Raw genomic sequence first — 17,108 nt, 5'->3', positions numbered from 1 at the left:
GGTGATCGAATGAGGATGTAGAAAGCAAGATTTTCAAATTTTGGATGACAACAAGTTGTGACAGTGAGTGGCTGGACCACAGACCCAGGATGTAAAACAAACTAATTCAGCCAGGGGTGAAGTCAGGAAAGAGCCTCAACTTCAAAGACCTTTTCATATATATACTCTCCTCTTCCTCAACTACCACTAACTGATGGAAATTCAGAGCATCCACCAAGACCACACGCTCCTGGAGGACAAGGCCAAAGTCTTATTTACCTTCACCAGCACCCGGAGCAATGGCAGTATCACACTCTGGGCTGTGTTATGTTACGGTAGCAAACAGCTCCAAAACCATGGTGCCTACAACACCAGGATTTATTTCTCACATTAAATGACAAACGTGGGCTGGCTTCAGCTCCGCTCCACCACTCTGAAACCCAATCTGAAGGCGCCATCATTCTGGGACCAGCCTCAGCTAAGGCAGGCTCATTCCGTGACTAAAAGAAAAGAGTCACCGGCAGAACCACCTGATGGAGTTTAAAACATCTGCTCCAACATGGAGGGACAGGTCACTTCCTCTAACATTTTACTGGCCACAGAAAGCCAAGTGTCCAAACTTGATGTCAACGGAGTGGGAAATACAATCCTCTGACAGAGGGACCCTGGCAGCGAGGCAACAAATACTGTGAACACGAACACAGTCCACCACAGTGCCTTCCTAATAGAAAGTGTTCAGTAACTGGCAGTCATTATTCATGTGCCAGGCCATAAATACCACAGGGCAGAGACTAATCCGTCTTGCTCACTGACTCACCAACACCACGGTTCGGGCCACACGGCAGAGGACACGCTAAACGCTTACGAAGTGAACAGTGATAAGATAAGCATGGGATCTGGAACCAAAAAACCTGTGACAAAGTACTATGTCTGCCAATTCCTGACTTAGTGGAAAGCCATTTTTCTCCCTTGATTCTGGGACAGTTGCTGTAAAGATTAAATAAAAATATACGAGAAAGCACCATGAAAACTGTGCTCTTTTATACAAATGTTATATCTCCAAATAGTCAAATGGGATGAAATCTGATACAGAGAAATTCAAATGTCTCTAGTAATGCAATACATAATTTCCTGCATTTATTTTCAAAGCATCAACTGCCAAGTAAAGAATGAGAAAGATTAGACTTAAAAGAGTTCACATGAAAAAGAGACGTTTTAGTTGACTATAAGCTAAATACGATCAAAGAGTAATGTTACTGCCAAAAAATGTTAATGCAAATTTCAGGCCACATAAATACAAGTACAGTATCCAGATAATAGCTTCATTGTATTCAGCAGTGGGCAGTGCACATCAGAAGCAGTCAGTCAGCTCTGGCCACCGTATTGTAAGAGGTAAACTGACAAACAGACTTTGTCATGAGTTTAACAACGTGCATGGAGAAAGGTCTGCAAACCATGTCATGTGCACATGGTTTGAGAATTAGGGCTTTCCTCCCCTCAGTGCGCAAAAGGAAGACTCAAGCAGGATTTCACAAGCGTTTGCAAACACTGGAAGAGATACTATGTGTAAGAAGAATAGGTTTCATATGTGTTGCCCTAGACCGCCAAGGACTAGTAAGTGAAAGTTAAGAGAGGAAATAGATCAAGCTCAAGGAGAAGTTATTCCTAACAATTAGAAACCTTCTAAAATAAGGAAGGGTGGATGACAACATGGTTAGAGAGGACTAGAGGGGACAGAACTGGGTGTGAGCTGAGTTGGGCAAGTCTCATGCCTCTAAGTAACCAAGCATTTTCGAGGCATTTGAAAACGCCTGAACAGTATGTCTCTTTTCTGATAAAAATGATATCAATACTGCTAACAACAACAACAAAGAACGAGAACTGAGGTAAGAAGTAAAACAAGAGGTTGTCTGGCCTAACAAACACAGAAAGGCATGTTGTTGAAGGGAAATGAAATTTCAGGGCTAGATAATATTAAACATACACACAGTGTCTAGGTCTGCACAGAGGAAACAGGCTTAGTCAAAACTGTATTTCTTCTAGAAGATGGTTTGCTTGTATGACCTAACTCCTATAATTGTCAGGGAGGGGCAAAGAACTTTTTATTTATTTATTTTTATTTTTTGCCTTTTCTAGGGCGCATCTGCGGTATGTGGAGGTTCCCAGGCTGGGGGTCTAATCGGAACTGTAGCCGCCAGCCTACGCCACACAATGCCAGATCCGAGCTGCCTCTGTGACCTACACCACAGCTCACGGCAACGCTTAACCCACTGAGCGAGGCCAGAGATTGAACCCACAACCTCATGGTTCTTAGCTGGATTCGTTAACCACTGAGCCACGATGGGAACTCCTCAAAGAATTTTTTAAAAGTTCCTACAATGGCAGTTAAGCAAAAATTTGCTAACACTGAACTAGTGTTCTCATTACAAGATGATACTAGTGTTACTGATCAACTTGTATAAGCATTCCAACTTCCTGTGGCAGACTATCACACTGCATGCCTGCCACTGGCATTTAAAAATGGTCCTTCCCTGGGAGTTCCTGCTATGGTAGAGCGGAGACAAATCCAATAAGGAACCATGAGGTTGTAGGTTCGATCCCTGGCCTTGCTCAGTGGGTTAAGGATCCGGCATTGCCGTCAGCTGTGCTGTAGGTTGCAGACACAGCTCGGATCTGGCGCTGTATGGCTGTGGTACAGGCCAGAAGCTGTAGATCCGATTGGACCCCTAGCCTGGGAACCTCCATATGCCGCAGGTGCAGCCCTAAAAAGCAAAAAGAAGTCCCTCACTAGTATCTTATTTTGTTGTCTTAATCTATTCAAAATCCAGCACTTTTCCAGTTTCATTCCCAGCTTTCAATTCCCATGTATTCTCCACATACTCTAATAGGTCGTAGGTAGTAAAGAGAAACACTTGTCTTATCTTTATATCCTGGCTCCTGATCTTCAAATCACCCACAATGAGCATAGTAAACACTCACAATTATCTGTTAAATTCCTTCCCTTAATGAAACAGCACAAAAAAATTAGCTACAGAGCTTTTCATTATATATTAATTGTTACATGAGAGAAAGTCAAAGCAGGTTGTATGGACGCACTGGAAATTATGTATCTGTTACAATAAGTGAATAACCACTCTTTACAAGATACCTTGGAAGACAAGTTTCTTCTTCCTTTACATTTTTCTTTGCCTCCTAAAAGGGCAAACTGAACAGGATTGCACGGTACATGGGGTTTTCACAGCACGGACACAAGTTAATCACACTGTATTTACTTCCCTCACTATAGGTACATGTGCAAGAGAGCTTACAAAACAGGTTCATTGACTTATTAAAAGTAAATTTTTATGTGCCTTTCTGGAATAAACGTAAAGTCAGATTTTAAAAATCTATCCCTCTGAGCCAAAAAGTAACAAAGAACTGTAAAGGAAAAAAAGCTGAACACCTATCCTCTGCTAAGAAGTATGGAAATTGAGGACTTACTTGGTACAGGTTAAGGCTTGTTGAGGAACTTGTCACTGGATTCCTGTACTTGTCATCTCTCTCCCGCCTCTCTCGCGGGTGCTGTTAAGAACTGCACAGGTCATGGGAACACAACGCTCTGCTGCAGAAACTGGGAGAACACAGTGTCAAATCTCCCATGTCAACCCAACGGACAGAAACAGGCTCCATCCCCCTGGGAGAATGAGTCAGTATGGAGATAAAACAGTTGCCAGTTTAAAGATATAGTAACTAGAAATGTTTATTTTCTTTTAAATTAGACATTCATGTATTTAAGCAATTATTCTTAAATGATGTAATTTCCATCATATGTACAATGAAAACACTGTTTAAATAAGAAGCCACTAGAAGTTAATTACAGCTAACATGTATTGAGTGTCTTCTGTGTGTTGGGCATTCTTCTAAGGGCTTAACACACATTAACTCTTTTTACCCTGCATCACAGCCACAGAAGGCAGTATTGTTGACACCCTCATTTTACAGATAAGAAAAAGGAGGCACAGAATGGTTCAGTAACTTGCACAAGATCACAAAGCTATTGACAGGCAGGAAAGGTATTGGAATTCTGGCAGGACAGATCCAAGGCTTATTCTTTAATCTTCACGTATGGGTATCACTATGTTATACCTTGATATTTGACGGTCTTTTTATCAGGGCTGCATGTGTGGCATATGGAAGGTCCCAGGTGAGGGGTGAAATTGGAGCTGCAGCCGCTGGCTTACACCACAGCTCCCAGAAAAGCTGGACCTTTAACCCACTGATCGAGGTGAGAGACCGAACCCACATCCTCGTGGATACCACCTGGGTTCGTTACCACTGAGCCACTACGGCAACTCCTGAAGCTCTTTCGGAGTCTATCAGCATCAATGACATATAAAGAATTTTTTTTCACAGGCAGTCAATACAGTATGGAATTATTACTAAAATGCTTCCAATCTACATGGGAAAAGAATACGAAAAAAGAATGGATATGTTTGTGTCCACAACAATCACTTCGTTGTACAGCAGAAATTGTCACAGCATTGTAAGTCAACTAAACTTCGATGAAACTTTAAAAAATGGGGGGGAAATCTTCCACAACCAACTTTGAGGATTACACGTCCAATTATTTACATGTCCAAAGTGCATTACTTCATTTAAGCCACTAGTACCTCATCTAACTTTCCATATAATGTATCTTTTGGCTTTGTCATACTTCCTGATAAGCACAACTGGGTGCCTCTTACATACTCATCATAGTGCCTGACAAGACGTCATTAAAAGTACTTTTTTAGACTAGACCTGTGATGTTTTATTCACATGAGTGTGCATTAAAGTAATTCTTCGACTTCTCAAGTTCTAAATGCTTTCGTTCAACAGACATTTGAATACTTAATGAACACAAGTAGTGTGATAAATTAGATGGTTTCTGCTCTCAAGGGAGGCCACAGTTACAAAACAATGAAATAAGTGCTTTTATGAAGCTATGACCAAGGTTCCAAGGGAACTGAGTTCCCTTGCATGACAAGAAGGGCGGCAGCTCCACTCAGGTTCCATCCAGGGCGAAGGCATGGAGACGTAAAAGAACATTCTCCTCTTAGGAAATATCAAGCAGCTTAAGTGGAATTAGAATGTGAAGTTTACATGGAAAGCAAGGGAAACAGTGATAAGAGATGAAGGATGAAGCTGGAGCTAGATAAAAAAAGTCACAAGAAAAAGACTCAAGCAGTGCAAGGATTGAAGCAGGACACTGATAAGATCAAATATGCTAACAATAGTGGTTACCACAGTTTTTAAACAATAGTACTCTGCTCTCCTGATACTCCATGCAGAGTTCCACACTTAAAACTGATCAAAGTGAAAGTGCACTGGTTGAAATTGGAACGAATCTACTTGACTTCTTCCAGAACCCCTTACAGAATACAATTTCAAAACCACTGCTCTTAGAAGGAATTAATATAGTCACACGATTGTGTTTTATTTACTTCATGTCTCTCCCAATGTGATTCTAACTTCTCAGGTGCCAGCACTTATTCTCACAGTTTATCTTAAACTTCAGAACTAAGCAAACAGTACTAGGCTTTCAATATTAATGATAAAAGTTATAATATAGAAAAAAGGAAGATAAGATTATCAGCTTTTCCACTGAAGAGTGTAATTTAAGTGACTACATTTTCTAACCTAAAAGTTAGGAGTTATGATTAAGTTAGTGTATTTATGGCCACAGAATATTCAAAACTGCCATAGTGTTGGAAGATATAGGAGATATGATTGTATTTGGTATAACATAATTTTTTAAAGATTGGTATACTTGTTTTCTTAACAATGAATTCATATCTGAAAATGCCTCCCCATCTATCATGTGAAAATCTGTTCTCTCACCTTATAAAATCTGGAGCTCTAAATGAGATCTCTGAAAATGATGGTCGGTGTTATACTATTTATTTTCCTCATAGCCATCTAACAGGTTCCTAGCAATAACATGTAAAACTGATTAAACTGAGAGGCATATGTCGCTCCTGGCAATCACTACTCTCGAATCTTCATAGGGAGAGGAGCTAAGAAAAAGGTAAGTTACAAAGAAACTGGAAAAGGTATATGATTAATTTAACATGCCTCATACTGAAACAATTAGATTCACTTTTACAATTTAATCTAATCCATACAATCCTCTCTACCTTTCCTCGCCACTGTTGTTGGGAACATAACCACTTAAACAGCCTGGAGAATTCTGGTTTTCTCCTTATGGCCACACCTGTGGCATATGGAAGTTCCCGGACTGAAGTGGAAGTGATAGCTGCAGTCTACACCACAGCCACGCCAACACTAGGTCTGAGCTGCATCTGCGATCTACGCCTCGCTTGCGGCAATGCCGGAGCCTTAACCCACTGGCAAGGCCAGGGATCAAACCCCCATCCTCAGAGAGACAATGCTGGTCCTTAACCCACTGAGCCACAATAGGAACTCCTAAAGAATTTTTAAGTGATTATTCCCTTTATAAACACTCTGATTAAAAACAAATGTTCAAAACAATGTTTCACACATATTAAAAGTTAAAGAACAATCTCACTTCATCAGATAAAAGACAGTGGGAAGAAACCAACAACCATCCTGGGCCACTCTATCATGCATTCAAAATCCTCTCATAGTATGTGGCTCAAGCCCAGCTAGTGACAATTATTAAAAGGAAGAAGAGGGGAGGCAGGTACAGGATATAAATTAAATTCTCCGGAGTTCCTGTCGTGGCGCAGTGGTTAACGAATCCAACTAGGAATCATGAGGTTGCGGGTTCGGTCCCTGCCCTTGCTCAGTGGGTTAAGGATCTGGCGTTGCCGTGAGCTGTGGTGTAGGTTGCAGATGCGGCTGGGATCCCGAGTTGCTGTGGCTCTGGCGTAGGCCGGGGGCTACAGCTCCGATTCAACCCCTAGCCTGGGTACCTCCATATGCCGCAGGAGCGGCCCAAAGAAATAGCAAAAAGACAAAAAAAAATAAAAATAAATTAAATAAATAAATAAATTCTCCAATATATCATCTGGCCAACATACAATATATTCACTTACAGGCATACTTAATAATAAATGATCCCTAAATAGAAACATGATAAGCGTTATTATAAGGAAAATACCTTCTCCATGTGATTTTGTAAAACCAGTCCAACACTGAGCATTCACTCAAAAGATCATTTCTGGGCACACTCTACACTTCCTAAATTTGCAAAAATAGTCCACTATTCTGCTGTAAATTTGCATGGGATAAAGATAACCCTCTTCACTATAGCAAAATAAATTTTATCACATGTCCATTTAGTTTAGCTTAACAAATTACTAATTTATATTTTTTCAAATATAAAAATCGAGGATTCCCAAATAATCATTAAGAACAAAATAACTTAATAAAAAACAAAAGCTTTTTATAAATAAAAATATACTTGAAAGTACTCCTGTGAAAACATACAAAATCCTCATTTGTAACTAACAATCAAAATAATGCCTAATATCAAACATTTAACTATATACATCAAACTACATATTCAATTAGAATCAGAGGAAAATTTCCAGCTCTTTCCTACTTAAGGACAAGTTTTTTGAAAAATATCCCACATGTAAATAGATATTTTGTGAAAAGACTGTACAACTACTATGTTGAATTTAACAATACAACAAAATTAACTTAGAACAGATGCTAATAGTTAGAAATATTATACACAGTGTGTAATTGCCCCTGAAGCAATTAAAAAAATTTATAAATTATCTTAAGATAAATGTGTATTTTCCCCTAATTTGTGAAAGCTGTAATAACCTTTCTATTTAGAATAACTCCTTATTAAACCACATTCTCCCAGATGGAGCAGCTGGGAGAAAATAAAAGGTAGTTTTTACAAACGAATTTTGATGCTATAGAAAAGATAATTCAACATTAAAAACAGCATGACTGTAGTCTGCAAAATAAAAACATGTAACAGTGAGAGAAAACCCTTTAAGGAGAATGAGGAAAATGCAATTTACAGGATCATTTATGACTAAAATGCTTAACCCAGCTTTTCTAATTTTTAAAATTCGACCCAAATTTGTGCAGATTATGAGTTCTAAAACTTTTTAAAATCCTATATAGTGGACTTATTAGTATAAGGTAATATTTTATGCTTAATAAGTCTACCAAATATTATTTAAAAATCCAATTTTATGAAAGTATGTTGCATGACTGATTGCATTTTATAGCAATGTTAAATGACATTTAAAAAGTGACATTGGGTTAAATAATGAAATTGAGAATATAAATCAGCCTTAAGCTCCAGCTAAAATTTCAAATTATTATCTCTATCCTCACAGATCTTGGCACAAATATTTTTAAAATGCAGTAGTCTGCTTATTTTTTTAATAACTTAAATTTGTAATTTAAAAATTTTTAATTACATGCTCTCAATAACAATAAACCCAAGTAATTAAATTTTTACCTCACTATGCTCTAAATTAGCAATCCTTTGAGCCAGTCCCTTGGGATTAAAAAAAACAAAAAAACTTCAAAACTTGTTTTTAATATCATGCTTTCAATCTTCATTTTTATTCATTTGTTCAATAGAGGGACTGAGCCTATATTTTAAAAAAAAAAAAATCAGTGGCATTGTTCAAGCTGTCCCCTCAATTTGTATAATATTCAATTACACTAAGCGGAATAAAACTGCCTGTTATCCCAAAGTTGGGTTCTCAATCCATATTCAGCACGAAAATAATTTTTTGCTTCCTGTCTAATGCACAGAAATAAAACAAAAACTATTAACGTGCTCAAAAGACACTCTGAACACTTACATACCCACATGCTTAACTCTTTCTTATCCTTTAAATCCCCTCTCTAAGACTTCTCTAAAACTGGGAGGAAGGGTATCACTCTTCCAAAGGCAGGCATGATTAGCATAAAGCAAAGTAAATTTGATTATCCTTAATTAAGTTTGTGTCGGTTCCTCTCTTTCCCCCTTATCCCAACATGAAGTCTGAGCTAACCTACAGGCAAGTTCTACGTATATTAATTCACACCCCTTTTGATGTCACCAAAGCCAAATGATTTCAGAATGAAAACTCCAAGTAGTTTACACAGTATCTCCTGCAATTCCAAATAAATCCAACTGCACTAACAAAGAGAGAAAAAGAGCCCCCTTGAAAGTTTAAAGACTATGCAGTTGTTCTTTTATCAAAACAGATTTTTCACAAGTGACCCAAATAGAATTACAGCTTAGGAAAATCAAGCCTTTAATTCTGAAGAATAATTTGCACCTAGAGAAAAATTCAAGGTAATGGTTTTCACTGCATGTGGACTTTAGACCAAATCTATTTATTTTGATTTTGCTGAAGTCTGGGTATAACCACTGGTTGGCCTAGGCTGCAGGACCACCATCCTAGTGAGAGCATCTTACAACAAGCTGCTTTTGATACCTTAGTGACAAAACTACTTTGGATAGGGTTCCAGACAAGCCTGACCATAAAAATGTGGCATTTTAATTAGGTTTCAATGTGCTCTGTAAATGGTACGGCACAAATCCGATGGCAATTTTTTCATTCAGTTAAAACCTTAATGTGCATGTATGTGGCAAAACTTTCTGTTTCTTTTTGCTTTTTAGGGCCACACCGCAGCATATGGAGGTTCCCAAGCTAGGGGTCAAATCGGAGCTACAACTGCTGGCCTACACCACAGCCACAACACCACCAGGCCATCTACACCACATTCTTAACCCACTGAGTGAGGCCAGGAATCGAACCTGCATCCTCATAGATGGGAACTTCAGTGACACAACGTTGAATTTAGAAAGCCTGTAAATACTAACTTTGCCCCCAAACACTTTGAAAAGGGTCAATTTAAGGAACACACCGATAAATCTTAACATTATGCCAAACCTCTGTTCCTAAACTGTTGTATGACAACTGACTTTTCATAAATCAAATCATATTTGATAAGTACCACGTAAAAGGGATCATTTAAAGGCAGCTTTTAGTCAATTCTTTCTGTAAAATTCCTAATTCTCCTATCATAACCACGACTTGTTTTGTAATCTTATACTTGCAAAATATCAAGTTTCTTAAAGCAGAGCACAACTGCTTGCATAGGCCAAATTCATCCCAGCATGGCGACCCTTCTCTCTCTTTCCCAGGTCTTAAAAATGTCACCCCAAAACCCAGCTGTTCATCTGTGGTAGAACATACAGCACTAGAAAAGTTGAAAAAAGAAAGTAAGTGAATTTTTAAAATGTGAAATAGAAATGTGTGTATTTCCCCAAAAGAGGTCAATGGATTATTTTTGACAATGATCACAATAAATGCTCGATTAAAAAAAAATTAAGATATGCATATCTCAAATGACTTTCCCCACATGCCTCTGTCACCTGGAGGAAACTGTTCCATAACTGTTTATCTCCATGAACACATGACCTCCATGATGGCACCAAGGTCAATGAGACATACAGGAGGGATATGCTTAGCAAGTGCTGATTTGCCCAGCTCTATGGTTCTCTTCAAAAAGAAACAAGGAAGAACAGTAACAATAACAATTTATGTATATATTACAGATTATTTATACATTACATATTATAGTTTATGTTTTAAGTCTTAACATTCAAGTACCCCATTACAGGATTCTGTAAAGACATGTGTCAGCAATAGCCAGATATAAAAGGGGGCATCACAGGACACAACCAGGTACAAAAACTGCTGCACAGAAAGAATTAACAAAGTGCCAGACTGAAGACTCCCCCCTTACATCTTGTACTGAAAATCTATGGTACCCTGGGTACATGCTACAAAGACTCAATTTCAAAGTGAGAGTTGTCTGTTGACAGAACTTTTTGAAAATGACAAATAGCCAAAGATCCATAAACAACAGAAGAGGCAACCCTCACATCAGAAATGCTTAGGTAAGGAGTAAGTCTGTTATCTGCTGAGGCTGCCAGTTAACATGAAATTCACCAAGTGTCCTGGTGTCCCCTTACTCTTTACCAAAGACTCCAGACACTTCCTCCACTGTCACAATCCTGCACCTTTCACAACCGGAAGTTTTCTTGGATGAGATTTAACCTCTAAACACATCACCTTGGTATAATCTGTTTAAACTAGACATACTCAAAAAATTCCTTATCGTCTGAAACGACTATTATTTAAAATTTCCAAATAACTGTCAAATATAAAAAAGACATCTGTCAGAGCTAGCACCTGAGAAGTTAAAAGCGATTCAGTGGAGAGCAGTTCAACTATGGGTAATTCATTCTAACGTTTGCTAAACAGACTGCATGCATTATAACAGTGGAAAACGAAAGAGGGGGGAAAAAAATCGGCAGAAGCACTGGTTATTCACAACCAGCGAGTCCTGGGCTGAGAGCAGTCTTCCAAGTTACTTCCAGAGAAGCTCCTGATTGGTGGGCGGCCCTGGGTCAATGTGATTACTTAACCCTGGCAGTTATAACTAAACTCCACTTTGACGGGCTCCAAAGCTTATTACAAAAAGACGACTGCTTGAGCATATCAAGTACCTCGGTGTCCTGCTTCTATTTTTCTCCCACAGAACCCGGAGCCTGACACCTGAAACTCATCAGACAAAAACATTACCTCGTTTCGGGGCTTTAGAGTTTTGTATTTATTACTCTGCAAGTCCACTGGGCATAGATTCAGTTGGGGGGTGGCGGTGTGAAAGATTAACCCATTTCCTGCATACACAGGGAAGAACTCATGACCATTCAAGCAGTTCCCTCTCTTCCAAGTAACTTTTTTTTTTTTTAAATCATTTAGTCCAAAAATAACCATAAGCAACAAACATTAAACACTGGCATGGCAACGTTCGCACACCATGCCCTAGTGCTACCCACAGGCAGATGTGTTCAAGTCTGGGTCCCCCCAGGAGGGTCCTCTAGGTCCTTCTTCCTTTCGGGGGCCAGCCAGGCTTCCCCCGAGTTTTTCTGTAAAATCCGCCGCTTTCGCTGGCCCGGGCAAAAGCAGGGCGCCTCGTCCCCCGGGCAGAGTTTCTCCCAACTGCCCAGCAAGCACGTCGTGAGAGCTTCCAGCGGGCCCCCCGCGCGCACCTGGCCCGGCCCCCGCCCCCTCCCCGCGCTGTCCCAAGCCCCAGAGAGGGGCCCACCTGCCTCTCGTCGCCTGTCCCACGCCCGAGTCGCCCAGCCAACTCCTGCCTGGCGGCTGCACTCACGCCTGCCCCGAGCCCCCACCACTGCGGGGACCGACCCTGAGGGGCAGGGGCGCCCAAAGGGGCCCCGGAACAGGCTGACCCCGCGACGCCCCCCAGAGGCCGGGTCCCGCGCGCCTGTCAGCGCCCCCGGAAGGGGTCAAGCAAGGGGCTGAGCTCGCCAGGTGCCCTCTCCGCTCCTGACACCCTCGCCCCGCCACCGCACTCACCTGGGGGGCTCTAGCCGAGGGGCCAGGCGAGGGGGTCTGGGGTCGCGCCAGGAGGCCGCCAGCCAGCCGCGGCCCCCACCCTCCCGCGCCGCTCGGGCCGGCGCGCGCCCCGGGCCCGACGCGCGCCTGGAGCGCCGAGGGGGAGGGGGCGCGTGGACGCGCGAGCACCGGGGGGGAGGGGGCGCGGGAGGCGGGGGTAGGGGGCGCGACGAGAGCCGCGGCTCGGCAGCGGCGGCGGCGGCGGAGAGAAAGCGGCCTCAGCCCCGTCCGTCATGGCGCGCGGCGGCGGCGGCGGCGGCGGCGGCGGCAGCGGCGTCGGCTCCCTCTGGCCTCCCGGCTCCCTCGCCTTTAGTTTGACCTTTCCCTCCAGTGTGTCTGAGGGAGAGCGGCGGTGCACGCGCGGGTGCATGTAGCTCTGTATGTGCGCGCGCGCGCGTGGGGAAGGGGCTGGGTTCGCTCGCCGACGCCTGACGTCACTGCCATGGCAACGGGAGCCCCGCCCTTCGCCCCCCGCTTCCTGCCCCTCCTTCTGTGCACGTTCTGGGGCCTCACGTGCTCACCCACACGCACGCACGCACGCACGCTCGGAGCGCGCGCACCCAGAGCGTTACGTGGGGGGGGGAGGGTGGAGGGATCGTCTGGGTCTCCTTGTCGCCTCCCTGAGATCGACCAATCCAGTGAGGAGAAGCCGTGGGCGGGGCGGGCTCGGCTGCCAGAGTGGCGTGAAAAATTTCCCAAGGCAGAGCGAAAATTCTTCCTGACCAATTGAGCGTGCGCAGAGCGAAAAGGGGCGCGTTGCTTGGGAGTTTCGGTGGGAGGAAAGGGGGCGATCCGGTTTTCCAGAGAAGGGAATCCTGGCCAGTGGTAAAGGGAGGTTAACTGGTATACGAACTGGGATTGCGTGGTGATAGAGTCAGGGAACCCCGGATTGCAGTCTGGCTCAGCCTATTTGCTGTGTGACCTTCGATGAGTTACTTAAACACTCTGAATATCTTGGGTAAAATGGGGCTAGCAAAATCTACCATGGTGGTTGTGAGAATTAAAAGAGAATGTGAAAACCACTTCACCTGACATAGACCCTAGATATTAATACGGAGCCCACAACCTCCATATTTTACAAACGGGGACACAGGACGCAGGGAGATTGAGATTAAGTGATATATGCTCAATGTCAGGTAATGGTGAAGACCCAGACTCTTTCCTACATAGCCTTCCTTTAGATGGGGAAAAACACCACAGAAGAACGTGTAAAGAGCTTCTTTTGTTCTCCGTGGATCTGTTTTTAATCCACACCACCCCCTTCCCATCTCCCAAAAGGTTTAGAACTCTGGACGTAGGGGCTGGACTGCCTTGGTGCAGTTTTGGATGGCAGTTGTTTGGTTCTCAGTTTGACCCCGAACAGCCAACGGAATGGTGCTTTCCTTAGCTCCCTTGGGGAGCCTAAGTTTCTTCTAAGGTTTTGGTGAAAGTGTAAACAGTACCAAGGAGCTCCAGGTCCTCCACAATTTCTAGCTACCTGAGGAAAGATTAACTCCGTTAACCAACATTTACTCAGCGTCCACAGCCCACAAAAGGCTCAGCTGTGCAGGCACCTTAAGTTTCGGACCCACTGTTCACCTCATCATTCCTTAAACTTGTGCTTCTAGTCCTTTCCTCTGACTTAGCACTTAATCACTTACTGCCTCATGTTAGTTCTAAAAGTATGTAGTACTATTTAACTTTAGATTTGCTGTTTACTTTTTAAAAGTATATGTCCGTCTCCTTCCTTGTCTTATAGCCCCTCCTCCCACCACTTTCTTTCCAGGAATTAATTCCCTTAAGCCTTTCAAGTTCTAACTAAAATGTAATCTCTTCCGAGAAGTCTTGCTGGACCTACTCAGAACTAATCAGTCCCTTTTCCCCAGCACTGGGTACACAGCTGGCTTCTGACGCTGTTGTATACTTTGTGTTGGGTCGTTTATGCACTTCACCTAGAGAAAACTTCTCTGGACATCCATGTATGGTTTGACTCTTCCTATCCCCTGCTCCCATGGCATCTTGTGGTGTAATATATCACTTCACACCCATTCCTTTAAGTCTTGATTTATTTGCCTTCTGCATCAGATGTAAAACTCTCTAATGGCAGGAAACATGTTTAGTTCCACTTTGCATTTCCAGCATCAACCTCAGTACCACAACTCCAGAACAACTAGCTATTGAACAGCTGAATGGGCTCCTTGCCTGTTTCTTAAATTTTTAAGGGCAATCTTTACCTTGTTTGTATTTATATCTCAGAACCAAAGATTTTTTGGGGGAAGTTGTAAATCTTGGACTACTTTAAAAGTGCCCCAGAAAGTACATGGTCACACTCAGGCAATGAATGCAGGCTTTGGCAATAACACAAGATACTGAGCAGAGCAAGAAGTAGGAAGACCAGGAAGAAGACGTTGTGTTTTCTTAACTGCTGCTGTGGACCTAGAGTGAGAGATTTTTCAGGTGTTGTTAAGGTTAACAGGCCGATTCTTCCAAGGTGTATCAGTGATCTTGCTCCCAAAACGGGGGAAAAGTTACACAAAGAGGAGTCTTGAAAAAGAGATCAAAAGTGTTCCATTGTGGCACAGTGGGTTAAGGATCCAGTATTGTCACTGCGGCAGCTCAGATTGCTGCTGTGGCAGGGGCATGACAACCCCCCCCCCCCAAAAAAAAAGAGCGAGATCATGCAGTGTTTGCTTACTCTGAACTGGTCGCATTGGTTCCTTTGTCTGATTGGTCAGGACATTCTGAAGCCCAGTGGCACTGTGGTGTGTGGTATTGTTCTCCCTGTGACATGCTATTTAACTCCCTATGTGTGTGAGTCAGTCCTTAGCAAACCTAGTCCTCTTATCCCTCATCACGTGAAAGGCACTGCCCAACATCCAGTAACAGAGTCATGCTCAGTTTATCGCGTCTCCATGCTGTCAATCTTTGAGTTGTATAAAGGCTTCCTCTTAAGTGGCTGTGGTCGCCAGGTACTGTGAGCCCTCCCATCTCTTATCTGGACAGAAACCCCCTAATTGGTCTTTTTACCCCATCTTGGCCGATCTAGCCCAGCTTCCACCATACCCCAGACTCCACAGGGGCTTTCCTTTCTTTCTTTCTTTCTTTTTTTTGTTTTTTTTTTTTTTTTTTTTTTTTGGTCTTTTCTAGGGCCGCAGCTGCAGCATATGGAGGTTCCCAGGGGTAGAGGTCTAATTGGAGCTACCTCTGCCGGCCTACACCACAGCCACAGCAATGAGGGATCCAAGCCATGTCTGCGACCTAGAGCACATCTCACAGCAACGGTGGATTCTTCACCCACTGAACGAGGCCAGGGATCGAACCCGAAATCTAATGGTTCCTGGTCAGATTTGTTTCCACTGCACCACGATGGGAACTCCAGAGGGGCTTTTCTGGGCTTTTCCCAAACAGTTCAAAAATCTTCCATGGGAGTCCCCGTCATGGCTCAGTGGTTAACAAATCCGACTAGGAACCGTGAGGTTGCAGGTTCGATCCCTGGCCTTGCTCAGTGGGTTAAGGATCCGGCGTTGCCGTGAGCTGTGGTGTGGGTCGCAGACGTGGCTTGGATCCCTGGTGCTGTGGCTGTGGTGTAGGTTGGCGGCCACAGCTCCGATTGGACCCCTAGCCTGGGAACCTCCATATGCCGTGGGAGAGGCCCTAGAAAAGGCAAAAAAAAAAAAAAATAAATAAATAAAAGAAGTTTAGAAGTTGTACACCACAGATTGTATGAAATAAAAACTAAAATTAAAAAAAAAAAAAGAAAAATCGTCCATGGCTCCTACTTGCCTCCTCAGGAAAAAAGATCAAATGTCTCCCATGGTTTCTTCCCCCTCATCCTCAACCAATTTCTTCAGCCACGTCTCCCACTAATCTTGCAAGACCTCTTTTGCTCCACAGGTGTTGAAAACACACAGCTTCTCGTACATATCATGCTACATGTGCACACAGGTTCATCTACCTGGAAGTCGCTGCCCAGAATTCTACCAGGTTAATTGCATCTATGCTTCCTGGGTCTATGAGGACAGCCACACTTCATCCACCTGGCATAGCTTTTAATCTATGTTGCGAATATACTCTATGTGTTTACATGTCGTATCTTCACTAGAATATGAGCTACTCGAGGACAGAGGTCTTGGAGTATTTTATCCCTGTACATAACTCCAGCACCAGTCAGGGTGCCTGGTACATGATAGACAGTCAATAGTTGTTTATTGAATGAATGAATGTATTATAAACTCCACAAAGGAAAAAAAAAAGCTATTACATTTCTTTGATTCTTTATAAAGCTATGCCCAGTGTTTTGGAAGTAATAATTGGGTACTTAAATGAATGAAAGGGTAGTAATGAAGTATTAAATGTCCCTTGATGGATGAATGTGTAAAGAAGATGTGATACGTATGTGTAATGGAATATGACTCAGCCATAAAAAAGAAGAACAAAATAATGCCATTTGCAACAACACAGGTGAACCGAGAGATGATCATGCTGAGTGAAGTAAGTCAGAGAAAGACAAATACCATATGATATCACTTATATGCGGAATCTAAAATATGACGCAAATGAACTTTTAGGAAACAGAACTAGCCTCATAGACTTAGAGAACAGACTTGTGGTTGCCAGGGGGGAGGGAGATGGATGGATTGGAAATTTGGGGTTAGCAGATGCAAACTACCATATATAGGATGGGCAAATAACAAGGCCCTGCTGTATGGCACAGGAAACTATATTCAATATTCTGTGATAAACCGTAAT

General features: G+C 42.7%; 1 protein-coding gene across 5 annotated transcripts in view; it reads right to left on the bottom strand.

Annotated features, from left to right (window-relative positions):
• The window catches only part of LOC146403655 (uncharacterized), a 93,481-nt gene extending 80,719 nt beyond the window's left edge, over window positions 1-12,762 (bottom strand). For 3 of the 5 annotated variants that reach the window (XM_085021028.1, XM_085021026.1, XM_085021029.1), the window contains exon 1: window positions 12,342-12,762. In XM_085021028.1, the coding sequence (XP_084877154.1) occupies window positions 12,352-12,750 (399 nt within the window). In that variant the 5' untranslated portion in view covers window positions 12,751-12,762 and the 3' untranslated portion in view covers window positions 12,342-12,351. Of the gene's footprint in view, window positions 1-3,459; window positions 3,590-12,341 lie in introns of all 5 variants that reach the window. The other 2 variants (XM_085021030.1, XM_085021031.1) reach the window with 1 other exon arrangement.
• Window positions 12,763-17,108: the final 4,346 nt, after the last annotated feature.

The sequence above is a fragment of the Sus scrofa genome, chromosome 4, assembly GCF_054392235.1.
Source record: "Sus scrofa isolate SSC_HxYL_T2T_F1_AM1 chromosome 4, Sscrofa_HxYL_maternal_Yorkshire_Landrace_v2.0, whole genome shotgun sequence".
Taxonomy (NCBI): domain Eukaryota; kingdom Metazoa; phylum Chordata; class Mammalia; order Artiodactyla; family Suidae; genus Sus; species Sus scrofa.
This window is presented reverse-complemented; position numbering and strand designations above follow the sequence as displayed.